The sequence below is a fragment of the Rhinopithecus bieti genome, unplaced genomic scaffold (assembly GCF_001698545.2).
Source record: "Rhinopithecus bieti isolate Rb0 unplaced genomic scaffold, ASM169854v2 scaffold_13247, whole genome shotgun sequence".
NCBI lineage: Eukaryota > Metazoa > Chordata > Mammalia > Primates > Cercopithecidae > Rhinopithecus > Rhinopithecus bieti.
This window is the reverse complement of record NW_016807505.1, coordinates 552575-567894: the sequence shown is the minus strand read 5'-3', so window position 1 is coordinate 567894 and position 15320 is coordinate 552575. Positions and strand designations below refer to the sequence as shown.

The following is a 15320-nucleotide window of genomic DNA, read 5'->3' as shown; positions in this document are numbered from 1 at the left end:
CACTGACATGGGGCCAGTGGTCCCAATACAAGTCCTCCTCCAGGGCCACCATCTGGGGGGACAGGAGGAGGACATATGTCCAACCAGGGGCTCATGCCTCCACGCAGGGAAGAGGGTGGAGGGGTGCCGGTTCACGCATGCTCTCCCTCCGTGGGCCCATTTGATGGGATCCATAGGAAACACTGATGTGTCACAGACACAGAGGACCCTTGGCCCTCCCTGCCAGGGAACCCTGTGAGGACATGGCAGGCAGGTCACTGGGCTCAGGCAAGACACCCAGGCTGCACCCTACTGCAGGCCACCAGAGCACCTCCACTGCCCACACTGGCTATCCCACATGACCCCAGGGCTGCACCCAAACCCTGGGAAAGGACCAGGGCCACCAACAGCTCATGGCCAACCAAGTAGACTGGCCCAGATGCCACGTGCCGCTGCTGACCTGATAGTTGCACAGTCTGCCCCTGGGAATGGAGGGGTCCAGGACCGTCTCCAAGGGTGCACTAAGAAATTGCAGCCTTGGGCCTGAGGGCCACGTGTTTTCTCTGGTGGGTCCCTATCCATGCCCCATACAACACCTCCCACATGCAGAGCAGGGCCACACTCGGCCAGTTGAGGGAAACATGGTATCCTCTCCTTTCCTTGGGCCCAAGACCCTGCCAACCCTGGAGGCGACCCCATGGCTCAGAAGCAGACTGGATAGCAAATTTCCAGGACAGTTCCTTCCACAGCTGGCCTTCCCACCTCAGGAGGACGCCCTTCCCGCCACCCGCCCACAAGGAAGGGGTGAATCCCCAGCGGGACACAGGCTGCACCCGGGGCCCAGTGCCCATGAATTTCAGGGCTGGACTGCACCACCAACAGGCACTGGCCAGAGCTAGTATTGACCCAACCTCAGGAAAACAGCACCACCCCATACTTGGTTCAAAGAGGCACCCCTGGGATGCCCCATTGCTTAACAGGGTTGGTTCCCTTCAGGGCCATGGGTGTGGTGTGATCCTTGAATCTGGGGCCCGACCCCATGGGCCAAATCGCATACTACTCTCCAGGTTCGGAGAGACCCCGCGAGGCCCCTGTGGTGCCCTGGAGCCCTTGTGACCCCCCTCAAGGGGCCTGGCCATCCTAGGGGCCTAACCCAAGCACTGAGTCTTGGCTGGGCACTGCCCCGCGTGGGGCTGAGGGAACCCTTTCTTGCCTGGACAACTGTCACCCCTGCAGGGCTTCAGAGAAGGCATCCTACTTGGATCAGATTCACAAGGAAGCTGCCCTCTGGGAGAACCCATCCCAGGTGGGGGTTCAGGTCGGCTCCTGAGGAAACCCTCATGGCTCAAATGCTGACCCTCGGCAATCCTATGGCCTGGCTCATGGCCCATGACCCAAGCAGAAGCCACTCACCTATGCTGGTCAATGCCAGGGAGTCTGCTGGGTGAAAGAGCTCACTGAAAGACACAGGGGAGAACAGGGGCTCAGGAAGGAGCAGCCAAAATGCCCCACCTCCAGGAAAGCAGAGCGCTGACACCAAGCCCACACAGGGAGCTTGGGCTGCCTCACGGGGGAGAGAAGACAGAGTTGGGCCCCCAACGAGGTGCCCTTCAGGGCTTCCAGGTCTCCAGCCCAAAATACAGTGACCCTGCCAGGGATCTCATTGATTCCCAGTGTCCTCTTCCAACATTGTCACCTAGGGTGGGCCTCAGCGTAATCCTATTGAGCATGATTTTTATGTCATCACCTTTCTTCAGGACAATATAAGGTTCTCATCATTGACCCAACCCAGGGCACATTCCTCCCCACGCATGCATCCAGTGGGACCTGGATGTTCTCACCATAGCTCAGTGCAGGAGACCAGGGCATCAGGAAGGGCATGAGTTTTAGCACACTGGGGTCTGGCATCTGGCTGATGGACACTGGCTTGGGGCCAGGGGACCCAGGAAGAGTCTTCCTCCAGGTTCACTATCTGCAGGGACAGGGGTCAGGTGTCCAAACAGGGCCTCACATCTCCATGTGGGAAAGGGAGCAAGGGGTGCCTGCTCACACATGCTGTCCCTCCATGGACCCATGTGATGGGATCCATGTGAAACATTGACGGTAATGGACCCAGGGAACCCTTGGCTCTCCCTGCCACTGAACCCTAGAAGCCTGACCCCATGGGCCTGATTGCCCACCTCTCTCTGGGGATGGAGAGCCCCCCACACAATCCCCATGGCACCCTGGAGCCCCTGTTGTCCTGCTCATGTGGCCTGGGCAGTCCTCAAGGTCAGACCTCATGTCAGCAGGGAGCTGCCCCGCATGAGATTGAAGGAACCCTTTCCAGCCTGGACCACCATCACCCCTGCAGGGCTTCAGCGAAGGTGTCCTCCTGGTGTCAGATTCCCCAGGAAGCCACTGTTCTGGAGGACCAACCCATCCCTCCATGGTGGGGATTCAGGTCGGCTCCCTGAGGAAACCCTCCTGTCCCAAAGGCTGACCCTCAGTGACCCCATGTGTGTGCCTCATGGCCCATGAACCCAGCAGGATCCACTCACCTATGCTGGTCAATGCCAGGGGACCCATCTGAGCAGAAGAGCTCACTGAAAGAATCAAGGGGAGAATAAGGATTCACGAAGGAGCCACCAACCTGACCCGCCCCCAGAAAACCAGAGTGCCAACACCAAGCCCGCACAGAGATCCTGGGCTGCCTCACAGAGGAGTATAGGGACAGGGTTAGGCACCCCCCAGATAGCCTTCAGGGCCTCCAGGTCTCCAGCCAAAAATACAGGGGCCCTCCTGGGGACCTCAGGAGCCCAGCATCCTCTTCCAAAATTCTAACCTAGGCTGGGCCTCAGCATAATCCTTTTGAGCATGATTTTTAAGTCATTACCTCTCTTCAGGACAATATAAGGTTCTCATCACCGACCTAACCCATGGCACCTCCCTCCTCACCGCTGCATCCAGCAGTACCCGAATGGGCTCACCAAGTTCAGTGCAGGAGACTAGGGCACCAGGAAGGGCCTGAGCTTCAGTACACCAGGGGCTGGACACTGGGCTGACGGACACTGGCCCAGGGCCATTGGGCCCAAAACAATTCTTCCTCTGGGGTCACAATCTGGGAGAACAAGAGTAGGACAGTTGTCCAAACACAACCTCACTCCTCCATGTGAGCAGAAAGTGGGGTGTGGCAGTTCAAGCACACTCGCCCTCCATGGACCCACGTGATGGGATGCATGCGGAACACTGGCCCATCACGGACACAGGGCACTCAGTGCTCTTAGCCACAGAACCCTGGAAGGACAGGGCAGGTGGGACCCTGCTGGCTCCCCCACACAACCCCAGGGTCATGCCAGGACTACTAGGCACAGGCCAGGGCCACCAACCAGTTCACGGCAAACCAAGGAGGCTGGCCTGCATGTCAGATGCCACTGCAGACCTGGCAGTCACATAGCCTATCCCTGTGCATGGTGGGCACCCACCCAGATGCCCTTTCCCAGCACATACTGGAAATAGCAACCTGGGGTCCCAGGGCCACATGGTTTCTCTGGTGGGTCCGCATCCATGCCCCACACACCTCCTGAACACAGAGCAGGGCTACAATCAGCTAACCAGGGGACACACAGCATCTTCTCCTATCCTTGGGCCCAAGATCCGCTACCCTGGAGGTGACCCCATGACTCAGAAGCAGCATGGGCCGCATATTCCAAGGACAAGACCCTTGACAGCAGGCCTTCCAACCTCCAGGCAACCATTCCCGACACTTGCCCACTGGGGAAGGGGGGATTTCCAGCCACGGGGAAGGGGGGACTTCCAGCCACAGGGAAGGGGGGACTTCCAGGGGGAGCAGGCTGACACCTTGGCCCAAAGCCGACGAGTCCATGGCCAGACCTCAGCACCACCAGGCGCCGGCCGGAGCTCAGTCTTGACCCAAACCTAGGGAAACAGCACCGCCCCCCTCAAGGCTAGACGAGGCTCATTACTCAACAGGGTCTGTCCCATTCATGGCCATGCATTGGGCACAATCCTTAAATCTCTACAGCTCGACTCCATGGGCCCTATTACCCACCTTTCTGCATGAATGGAGAGCTCCTGTGTGACTCCCATGGTGTCCCAGATCCCCTATTGGCCCCTCAGGTGGCCTGGGCAGTCCTCGAGGCCAGACTCGAACACCTAGACTCATCTGGGAGCTACTATGTGTAAGACTGAAGGAACCCTCTCCTGCCTGGACCACTGTCATCCCTGCAGGGCTCCAGGGAAGGCAACCCCCTTGGGTCTGATTTCCCAGGAAGCCACCCTCCTGGAGGACCAACCCATCCCTCCCCGGTGGGGATTCAGGTTCACTCCCTGAGGAAACCCTGCTGTCCCAAAGGCTGACCCTCAATGACCCCACCTGGCCTGGCCCGTGGCCCATGATGGCAGCAGGATCCACTCACCTATGCCGGTAAATGCCAGGGTGCCCTGCCTGGGTTGAAGACCTCACTGAAAGACACAGGTGGAGAAGTGGGGCTCAAGGAGGAGCTTCCACGTGCCCCACCCCAGGGAACTGGACCACCAACAGCAAGCCCACACAGGGAGCCTGGGCTGCCTCACGGAGGAGTGCAGAGATAGGGTTGGGCCCCCCAGATGCCCTTCAGGGCCTCTAGGGCTCCAGCCCAAAACTAATAAATAAAGTCCCCTACCGGGGACTTCGGGATCCCAGCATCCTCTTCCAAATTCTCACCTAGCGTGAGCCTCAGCGTAATCCTATTGAGCATGAATTTTAAGTCATCACCTCTCTTCAGGATAATATAAGGTTCTCATCATCGACCCAAACCAGGGCACCCTCCTCTCCATGCATGCATCCAGCGGGACCCAGATGTGCTTACCACAGCTCCGTAGGAAACCAGGATGACAGGTAGGTCCCAAGCTTCAGCACACCAGGGTGGGCACCTGGCTGATGGCCACTGGCCTGGGTCCATTGGGCCCAACGCAAGTCTTCCTCCAGGCTCACCATTTGGGGGGACAGGAAGAGGACATGTGTCCAAACAAGGCCTCATCCTTCCATGTGGGGAAGGGGTAAGGTATACCCATGTGATGGGGTCCATGAGGAACACTGACCTATCATGTACATGGGGAGCCCTTGGCCCTCCCCATCACCAAACCCTGAGAAAACAGGGTAGGTAGGTCTGGGCTCAGGTAAGATGCCCAGACTGCACCCTACTGACGGCCTTGATAGCATCTCCACTGCCCAAGCTGTCTGCCCCACACAATCCCAGAGCCACTCCGGGAACACAGGGCACGGGGAACCAACCAGCTCATGGCCAGCCAAGGAGAGTGGCCCAGAAGCTATGTGCCACTGTGGACGTGGAAGATGCATAGCCTGCCCCAGGGTGTGCTGGGCACCTGCCTAGGTGCTATTTGCAAGCCCACCTGAAATCAAAGCCTGGAGTCCAAGGGCCACATGCTTTCTCTGGCGGGTCCCCATCCATGTCCTGTAAATGTCCTAAACAGAGTCAGGCCACCCTCGGGCAACCATGGGCTACATAGTGTCCTCTCTTTCCTTAGCCCCAAGACCCCACCACCCTGGAGGTGACCCCATGGCTCAGAAGCCAAATTCTCAGGACAGGACCATCGACAGTGGGTCTTCTGACCTCAGGATCCACTCTTCCAGTCACTCACCAGCAGGCAAGGGGTGATCTCTAGCAGGACCAGGCTGCCGAATGGACCAAAGCCCAGAAGAACCTGGGCTGGCCTGCAGCATCACCAGATGCTGGCCAGAGCTCAGCCTTGACCCAAACCCAGGGAAACAGCACCGCCCCACACCAGGCTCAAAGAGGCGCCATTGAGATGGCCCATTACTCAACACGGTCGGTCTCAGTTAGGGCTGCGGTTGGGATGCAATCCTTGAATCTCTGTGGCCTGAACCCACGGGCCCAGTCGAGCACCTCTCCAGCGAAAGAGAGCTCTCGTGTGACCCCTGGGGCACCCCAGAGCCCCTGTGACACCTGTCATGTGGCCTGGGCCGTCCTTGAGGCCAGACCTGCATACCAAGTCTCAACTGGGAACTGCCCCACATGGGAATAAGGGGACCCTTTCCTGCCTAGACCACTGTCATCCCTGTAAGGCTTCAGGAAAGGCATTGTCTTGGGTCTGATTCCCAAGGAAGCCGGCCTCCTGGAGAAACCGCCCTCCCCAGTAGGGATTCAGTCGGCTCCATGAGGAAACCCTTCTTTCCCAAGGGCTGACCCTCAGTGACACCACGCAGCCTGGCTCATGGCCCACGATGTCAGCAGAATGCACTCACCTATGCGCATCAATGTCAGGGGACTCACCTGGGCTGAAGAGCTCACTGAAATACAGAAGACACAAGAAGAGAACAGGGGCTCAGGAAGGACCCAGCAAGGTGCCCTACCTCAGGGTACCAGAGAGCCAACACCAAGCCCACAGAGGGAGCCTGGGCTACCTCATGTAGAAACGCAGAGACAGGGTAGAGCTCCCCCAAGATGCTGTTCAGGGCCTGGATTTCTCCAGTCCAAAATACAGAGCCCCTGACAGGGACCTAGAAATCCCAGCATCCTCTTTCAAAATTCTCACTTAGGCTGGGCCTCAGCGTAATCCTATTGAGCATGATTTTTAAGTCATCACCTCTCTTTAGAACAATATAAGGCCCTCATCATTGACCCAACCCAGGGCACCAACCCCCCAACCCATGCATGCATCCATTGGGACCCAGATGGACTCACCAGAGCTCTGTGCAGGATACCAGGGCACCAGGAAGGGCCAGAGCTTCAGCTTATCAGGGGCTGAGCACCCGGCTGAGGGACACTGTGTCAGGACCAGCAGGTCCAATGCAATTCTTCCTCCAGGGTCACCATCTGGAGGGGTGAGGGACAGGTGTCCAAACAGGGCTTCATGCCTCCATAGGGGAAAGTGGGCAGGGGGTGCTAGCTCGCACATGCTCTCCCTCCATGGACTCATGAGATGAGATCCATGTAAAACAGTGACGGTCATGCACGTGAGGAACCCTTGGCCCTCCCTGCCACTGAACCCTGAAAGAACAGGGCAGATAGATCATGGGATTCCAGTAAGACGCCTCGGCTGCACCCTACTGTAGGACCCTGGAGCACCTCCACTGCCCACGCCAGCTCCCCCCTACAACTCTGGGCCTCAATGGGACCACTGGGCAGGGCCAGGGCCACCAACCAGCTCACGGCAAACCAAGAAGGCTGGCCTGGATGCCATGCACCACTGCAGACCTGGCAGTCACATAGCCTGCTCCTGGGCATGGAATGCACACATTCATGCACCCTCCATAAGCTCACACCAGAAATACCATCCTGGGGCCCCAGGGCCACGTGCCTTCTCTAGTGGGTCCCCATTCATGCACCTCACACCTCCCAAACACAGAGCTGGGCCACGCTCTGCCAATCAGGGGCCACATAATGTCCTCTCCTTTCCTTTGGCTCAAGACCCCATCACCCTGGAGGTGACCCCATGACTCAGAAGCAGCCTTGGCAGCAAATTGCTGGGACAGGACCCTTCACAGTGGCCCTTCCACCACAGGATGCCACCCTTCTGGCCACTCCACTATGGGGAGGGCTGAACTCCAATGGGACCCGGGCTGCACCCTTGGCCCAAAGCCCACGATTCCCAGGGCCAACCATGAGGTGACAGCCAGAGCTCAGTCTTGACCTAACCCCACTGAGGCTGAGCCACCCCCACCAGGCTCAAGGTGCCACCACCGGGATGTCCCATTCCTCCATTGCTCAACAGGGTCGGTCCCATTCAGGGCCATAGGTCATTCCTGACCCCTGAATGTTCAGGGTCTGACTCCGTAAGCCGGATCAGCCACACACTGTCCCCCTTCAAGCCTCGGGGACAGAGAGCTCCCATATAAGACTCCTGGCCCCGGAGACCCTGGGAATGCCCTCATGTGGCCTGGGCAGTCCTCCAGGACTGACCTGTGCACCAAGTCTCAGCTAGGATCTGCACTGCATTGGGTTGAAGGAACCCTCTCCTCCCTGAACCTTTGTTACTCCTGCAGGGTTTCAGGGAAGACATCCTTCTTGGGACTGATTTCAAAGGAAATCTCCCACCTGGAGAAACCATCCATCCCTGGTGGGGATTCAGGTCAGCTCCTTGAGGAAACCCTCATGACCTGAAGCGTGACACTCTGGGACCCCACCCCGGCCTGGCTCATGGCCCATGACCCCAATAGGATCCATTCACCTGAGGCCCCGCCACCATGGAGGTGACCCCATAGCTCAGAAGCAGCCTGGACAGCAAATTTCTGAGACAGGACCTTCCACAGCAGGTCTTCCCACCTCAGGAGGACACTCTTCCTGTCACTTGCTCACAAGGAAGGGGTGACCCCGAAGGGACATGGGCTATCCCCTTGTCCCGAAGCCCACCAATCCCAGGGCGGGACTGCACCACCATCAGATGTTGGCCAAAGCTAGTCTCCACTCACCCTAAGGAAACAGTGCCGACCTGCACTTGGCTCACAGAGGCACCACTGGGATGGCCGATTGCTTAATAGGGTCAGTCCCATTCAGGGTCATGGGTTTGGTGCAATCCTTGAAAATCCACAGCCCAACCCCATGGGCCAAATCACACACACCTCTCCAAGGTCAGAGAGCCTGTGCATGAACCCCTTGGTGCCCCAGAGCCCTTGTGTCCCCCTTCATGTGGCCTGGCCATCCTAGAGGCCAGACCTGAGGACCGAGTCTCAGCGGGACACTGCCCTGCATGAGGTGGAGGAAACCCTTTAATGCCTGGACCACCACAACCCCTGCAGGGCTTCAGGGAATGTATCCTCCTGGGGTCTGATTCCTAAGGAAGCTGCCCTCCTAGAGAACCAATCCCAAGTGGGCATTCAGGAAGGCTCCTAAGGAAACCCTTGCAGCTGAAGACTGATGCTCGGAAACCCCACACAGCCTGGCTCATGGACCATGACCCCAGCAGGATCCACTCACCTATGTCGGTCAATGCAAGGGGGTCTGCTGGGCAGAAGAGCTCACTGAAAGACACAGGGGAAAATGGGGGCTCAGGAAGGAGCCACCAAAGTGCTCCACCCCTGGGTAACAGCAGCGCTGACACCAAGCCCACGTAGTGAGCCTGGGCTGCCTCATGGAGGAGTGCAGAGACAGGGGTGGGCACCCTCTAGATGCCCTCAGAGCCTCCAGGTCTCTAGCCCAAAATATAGTGGACCTCACAGGGAACTCATGTTTCCCAGCATCCTCTTCCAAATTCTCACCCAGGCTGGGCCTCAGCGTAATCCTATTGAGCATGATTTTTATGTCATCACCTCTCTTCAGACAATATAAGGTTCTCATCATCGACCCAACCCAGGGCACCCCCTCCCCATCAATGCATCCCGTGGGACCCGGATGTGCTCACCACAGCTCAATGCAGGAGACGAGGGCATCAGGAAGGGCCCCATCTTCAGTGTACTGGGGCTGGGCACTTGACTGACAGACGCTGGCCCTGGGCCAATGGGTCCAATGCAAGTCTTTCTCAAGGTTCAACGTCTGGGGAAACAGGAGTAGGACATGTGTCCAAACACAACCTCATCCCTCCATGGAGGCAGAAGGTGGGGTGTGGCGGCTCAGGGATGCTTGCCCTCCATGGACCTATGTGATGGGTTCCATGTGGAACACTGGCCCATTGAAGACACAGGGCACCCTGTGCTCTCTCAGCCACCAATCCTTGAAGGAACAAGGCAGGCGGGTCACTGGGGTCGGGCAAGAAGCCCCAGCTGTGCCCTACTGCAGAGCCCATGAGCACTTCCACTGCCCATGCTGGCTCCACCGCATGACCCCAGCATCATGCCAGGTCTACTGGGCACAGACCAGGGCCACCAAACAGCTCATCGCCAACCAAGGAGGCTGGCCCAGATGCCAGATGCCACTGCAAAGCTGGCAGTCACATATCCTGCCCCTGTGCACTGTGGGAACCCATCCAGGTGCCCTATCACAGCACGTACTAGTCCTGTACATGCCTGGGGTCCCAGGGCCACATGCTTTCTCTGGTGGGTCCCCATTCATGCCCCCCACACCTCCTAACACAGAGCAGGGCCACACTTGGCTATTCGGGGGACACATGGTGACTTCTTTCCTTGGGCACAAGACTCACCATCCTGGAGGTGACCCCACGGCTCAGAAGCAGCATGGGTGGCATATTCCAGGGACAAGACCCTTGATAGCAGGCCTTCCACCTCAGGAGGCCACCCTTCCAGACACTTGTCCACAGGAAAGGGGTGAATTCCAGCCAAGGAGAGAACCTCAGCAATACGTGGGCTGACCCCTTGGCCTAAACCTAACGAGTCCATGGTCAGACTGCAGCAACACCAGGTGCCAGCCTGAGCTCAGCCTTGACCCAAACCTAGGGAAATAGCACCGCCCCCTCCAGGCTCAAAGAGGTGCCACAAGTTGGCATATTGCTCAACTGGCCCATCCCATTCAGGGCAATAAGTCATATGCGATCCTTGAATATCTGCAGCTCAACTCCATGGGCCCTAGCCCACCTTTCTCCACAGATGGAGAGCTCCTGTGGACCCCATGGCATCCTGGAGGCCCTGTGGACCCCCTCATGTGGCCTACACAGTCCTCAAGGTCACAACAGCACACGAAGACTCAGCTGGGAGCTGCCCTGTGTGAGACTGAAGGAACCCTCTCTTGCCTAGACGACTGTCATCCCCACAGGACTCCAGGGAAGGCATACCCCTTGGGTTCGATTCCTCAGGAAGCCACTCTCCTAGAGGATCAACCCTTCCATCCCTGGTGGGCATTCAAGTCTGCTCCCTAAGGAAACACTCCTGTCCTGAAGGCTGACCCTCAGCGACTCCACGCGGCCTGACCCATGGCCCATAACACCAGCAGGATCCACTGACCTATGCCACTCAATGCCAGGGTGCCCTGCCTGGGTGGAAGAGCTCACTGAAAGACACAAATGGAGAAGGGGGGCTCAGGGAGGAGCTGCCCTCATGCCCCACCCCAGGAAACTGGACCACCAACAGCAAGCCCCCTCAGGGAGCCTGGGCTGCCTCACAGAGGAGTGCAGAGACAGGGTTGGGCCCTCCAGATGCCCTTCAGGCCCTCCAGGTCTCCAGCCCAAAATATAGGGGCCCTAATGGGGACTTCGGGATTCCAGCGTCTTCTTCCAAAATTCTCACCTAGGCTGGGCTTCAGGGTAATCTTATTGAGCATCATTTTTAAGTCATCACCCCTCTTCAGGACAATATAAGGTTCTCATCATCGACCCAACCCAGGACACCCTCCTTCCTGCACAGGCATCCGGTGGGACCCGGATGTCGTCACCACAGGTCAGTGCAGGAGACCAGGTCACTAGGAAGTTCCCAAGCTTCAGCACACCAGGGGCCGGGCACCTGGCTTTGGGACACTGGCCGAAAGACACTGAGCCCAACACAAGTCTTCCTCTGGGCTCACCACCTGGAGGGACAGGAGGAGGACATGTGTCCAAACGGGGCCTCATGCCTCCATGCAGCAAAGGGGTGAGGGTTACTCACGTGATGGGATCCACGCAGAACACAGACCTATCACGGAAGTGGGCCACCCTTGGCAAACCACACTTGAAATCGAAGCCTGGAGTCCCAGGGCCATAGGCTTTCTCTGGCGAGTCCCCATCCATGGCCCGCACAGGTCCCCAAAACAGAGTCAGGCCACTTTCGGCCAACACTGGGCCACATGGTGTCCTCTCATTCCTTAGGCTCAAGACTTTGCCACCCTGGAGGTGACCCCATGGTTCAGAAGAGGCCTGGGTGGCAAATTCCCAGGACAGGACCATCGACAGCAGGTCTTCCTACCTCAGGATCCACTCTTCCAGCCACTCACCGACATGCAAAGTGTGACCTCCAGGAGGATGTGGGCTGCCGACTTAGACCAAAGCCCACAAGTTCAAGGGCCAGCCTGCAGCATTGCCAGGCAGTGGACAGAGCTCAGTCTTGACCCAAACCCAGGGAAACAGCACCAACCCCAACAAGCTCAAAGAGGCACCATTGAGATGGCCCATTACTCAACACAGTCGGTTGCATTTAGGGCCATGGTTGGGATGCAGTCCTCGAATCTCTGCAGCCTGACCCCACGGGCCCGTTCGAGCACTTCTCCAGGGAAAGAGAGCTTTTGTGTGACCCCTGTGGCACCCTAGAGCCCCTGTGGCCCCCTTCATGTGGCCTGGGCCAGACCCACACACCAAGTCTCAGCTGGGAGCTGCCCTGCATGGGACTGAGGGGACTCTTTCCTGCCTGGACCACTGTCACCACTGTAAGGCATCAGGGAAGGCATTGTCTTGGTTCTAATTCTCAAGGAAGCCAGCCTCTTGCAGAAACCATCTCTCTCCAGTGGGGATTCATGTTGGCTCCCTAAGGAAAGTCTTCTTTCCCAAGGGCTGACCCTCAGTGACACCATGTGGCCTGGCTCATGGCCCATGATGCCAGCAGAATGTACTCACCTATGTGCGTCAATATCAGCGGGCCCACCTGGGCTGAAGAGCTCACTGAAATACAGAAGACACAAGAAGAGAATAGGGGCTCAGGAAGGACCCAGCAAGGTGCCCTACCCCGGGGAACCGGAGAGCCAACACCAAGCCCACAGAGGGAGCCTGGGCTGCCTCATGTAGAAATGCAGAGACAGGGTAGAGCTCCCCCAAGATGCTGTTCAAGGCCTGGATTTCTCCAGTCCAAAATACAGAGCCCCTGACAGGGACCTAGAAATCCCAGCATCCTCTTCCAAAATTCTCACTTAGGCTGGGCCTCAGCGTAATCCTATTGAGCATGATTTTTAAGTCATCACCTCTCTTCAGAACAATATAAGGTTCTCATCATTGACCCAACCCAGGGCACCACCACCCCCCAACCCATGCATGCATCCACTGGGACCCAGATGTGCTCACCACAGCTTTGTGCAGGAGACCAGGGCACCAGGAAGGGCCTGAGCTTCAGCTCACCAGGGGCTGAGCACCTGACTGAGGGACACTGTTTCAGGGCCAGCGGGCCCCATGCAATTCTTCCTCCAGGGTCACCATCTGGAGGGGTGGGGGACAGTTGTCCAAACACAGTCTCACGCCTCCATGCAGGAAAGTGGGCAGGGCATGCTGGCTCACAGATGGTCTCCCTCCCTGGACTCAATACATGGGATTCATGTAAAACATTGATGGTTATGCACGCCCCTCCCTGCCCCTGAACCCTGGAAGGAAAGGGTAGGCGGGTCATGGGATTCCAGCAAGACGCCCAGGCTGCACACTACTGTAGGACCCTGGAGCACCTCCCCTGCCCACACCAGCTCCCGCACATGACTTGGCCACACTTGGACCACTGGGCAAGGCCAGGGCCACCAACCAGCTCATGGCAAACCAAGGAGGTTGGCCTGGATGCCATGTGCAGCTGCAGAACTGGCAGGCACATAGCCTGCCCCTGGGTGTGGAAGGCACCAGTCCAGGCACCCTCTATAAGCCTACACCAGAAATCGCATCCTGGAGCCCCAGGGCCACATGCCTACTCTGGTGGGTCCCCATTCATGCATCGTGTGCCTCCCAAACAGAGCCAGGCCACACTCAGCCAATCAAGAGACACATGGTATCTTCTCCTTTCCTTTGGCTCAAGACTCCACCACCCTGTAGGTGACCCCACGTCTCAGAAGCAGCTTGGGCAGCAAATTGCCAGCACAGGTCCCTTAACAGTGGACCTTCCACCACAGGATGCCACCCTTCCGGCCACTCCACTTTGGGGAGGGGTGACCTCCAATGGGATGCAGGTTGCACCCTTGGCCCATGATTCCCAGGGCCAACCACCAGGTGCCGGCCAGAGCTCACCCTTGACCCAACCCCAGTGAGGCTGCACCACCCCCACCAGCCTCAAGGAGGCACCAGTGGAATGGCCCATTGCTCAACAGGGTCTGCCCCATTCTGGGCCCAGGGTATGGCCCGACCCTTGAGTCTTCAAGGCCTGACTCCGTAAGCCCGATAACCCACACCCAACCCCCTGCAAGCCTCGGGGAGGAAGAGCTCCTGTATAAGACTCCTGGCCCCAGAGACCCCGTGGATGCCCTCATGTGGCCTGGGCAGTCCTCCAGGCCTGACCTGTGCACCAAGTCTCAGCTAGGATCTGCACTGTGTTGGGTTGAAGGAACCTTCTCCTGCGTGAACCTCTGTTACTCCTGCAGGGTTTCAGGGAAGGCATCTTTCTTGGGATCGATGTCCAAGGAAGCCACCCTCCTGGAGAAACTATCTGTCCCTGGTGGGGATTTAGGTCGGCTCCCTGAGGAAACCCTCGTGGCCTGAAGGGTGACCCTCAGTGGACCCCCATGGCCTGGCTCATGGGCCATGACCCCAGCAGGATCCACTCACCTATGCCGCTCAAGGCCAGGAGCCCGCCTGGGCAGAACAGTTCACTGAAAGACACAGGGGAGAATGGGGGCTCAGGGAGGAGCCACCAACCTGCCCCAGCCCCTGGGAACCAGAGTGCCAACACCAAGCCCGCATGAGGAGCCTGGGCTGCCACACAGAGGAGCACAGAGACAGGGTTGGGCACCCCCAAGGTCCTCTTCAGGGCCTCGAGGACTCCAGCCCAAAATACAATGGCCCTGCCAGGGGACCTTGGGATCCCAGCATCCTCTTCCAAAATTCTCACCTAGGCTGGGCCTCAGCGTAATCCTATTGAGCATGATTTTTAAGTCATCACCTCTCTTCAGGACAATATAAGGTTCTCATCATTGACCCAACTCAGGGCACCACCTCCCCACACATGCATCCAGCGGGACCTGGATATGCTCACCACAGCTCAGTGCAGGAGACCAGGGCGACAGGAAAGGTCTGAGCTTCAGCACACCAAGGGCTGGGTACCTGACTGACGACCACTCGCCCTGGGACAGCAGGCCCAACAAAAGTTTTCCTCTGGTCTCACCATCTAGGGGACAGGAGGTGGACCTGTGTCCAAATGGAACCTCACGCCTACACGCGGGAAGGGGGTGGGGACGCCTACACGCGGGAAGGGGGTGGGGGATGCCAGCTCACGACTGCTCTCCCACCACTGACCCATGTTATGGGATCCATGTGAAACACTGATGTGTCATGGATGCAGGGGAACCTTGGCCCTCCCCACGACTGAACCCTGGAAGGACAGGGCAGGTGGGTCACGGGACTTGGGCAAGATGCCCTAGCTACGCCCAATTGCAGGCACCTTGAGCACCTCCACTGCCCACGCTAGCTGCCTCTCACAATTCCAGGGCTGTATTGGCCCCTGGGGTGCAGGCCAGGGCCACCTACCCTCTCAAAGCCAGCCAAGGAGGTTGGCCCGGATGCCATGAACTGCTGTCTGGCAGTCGCACAGCCTGCCCCTGTGTGTGGAGGGCGAGCGCCCAGGC

The 15320-nt window shown here is 58.2% G+C and overlaps 1 protein-coding gene across 1 annotated transcript; it reads right to left on the bottom strand.

Annotated features, from left to right (window-relative positions):
• On the bottom strand, positions 1-10253 carry LOC108535960 (uncharacterized). Its single transcript, XM_017882402.1, has 13 exons — positions 10078-10253; positions 9343-9473; positions 8919-8962; positions 6687-6818; positions 6276-6292; positions 5374-5435; positions 4830-5001; positions 4031-4443; positions 2949-3079; positions 2520-2564; positions 1821-1951; positions 1393-1436; positions 1-52 (listed from the first exon to the last, which is right to left on the bottom strand). Exons 1-8 carry the CDS (start codon positions 10120-10122, stop codon positions 4441-4443), a joined length of 606 nt encoding a protein of 201 aa, XP_017737891.1. The 5' UTR covers positions 10123-10253; the 3' UTR covers positions 1-52; positions 1393-1436; positions 1821-1951; positions 2520-2564; positions 2949-3079; positions 4031-4440.
• Between the last annotated feature and the right edge of the window lie 5067 nt (positions 10254-15320).

Bases quoted from the DNA above. Each gene is read 5' to 3' on its own strand.
- LOC108535960 (XM_017882402.1), bottom strand. From the start codon at position 10,122: ATGCCACCCATGCTGCTTCTGAGCCGTGGGGTCACCTCCAGGATG. The intron at 6,819-8,918 runs GTGAGTGGATCC...TCACCCCTCCAG, and splicing joins CCTTGCATTGACCGACATAG to ATGGTGACCCTGGAGGAAGA. The intron at 5,002-5,373 runs GTGGGCTTGCAA...CCCACATGGAAG, and splicing joins ACTCCAGGCTTTGATTTCAG to GATGAGGCCTTGTTTGGACA.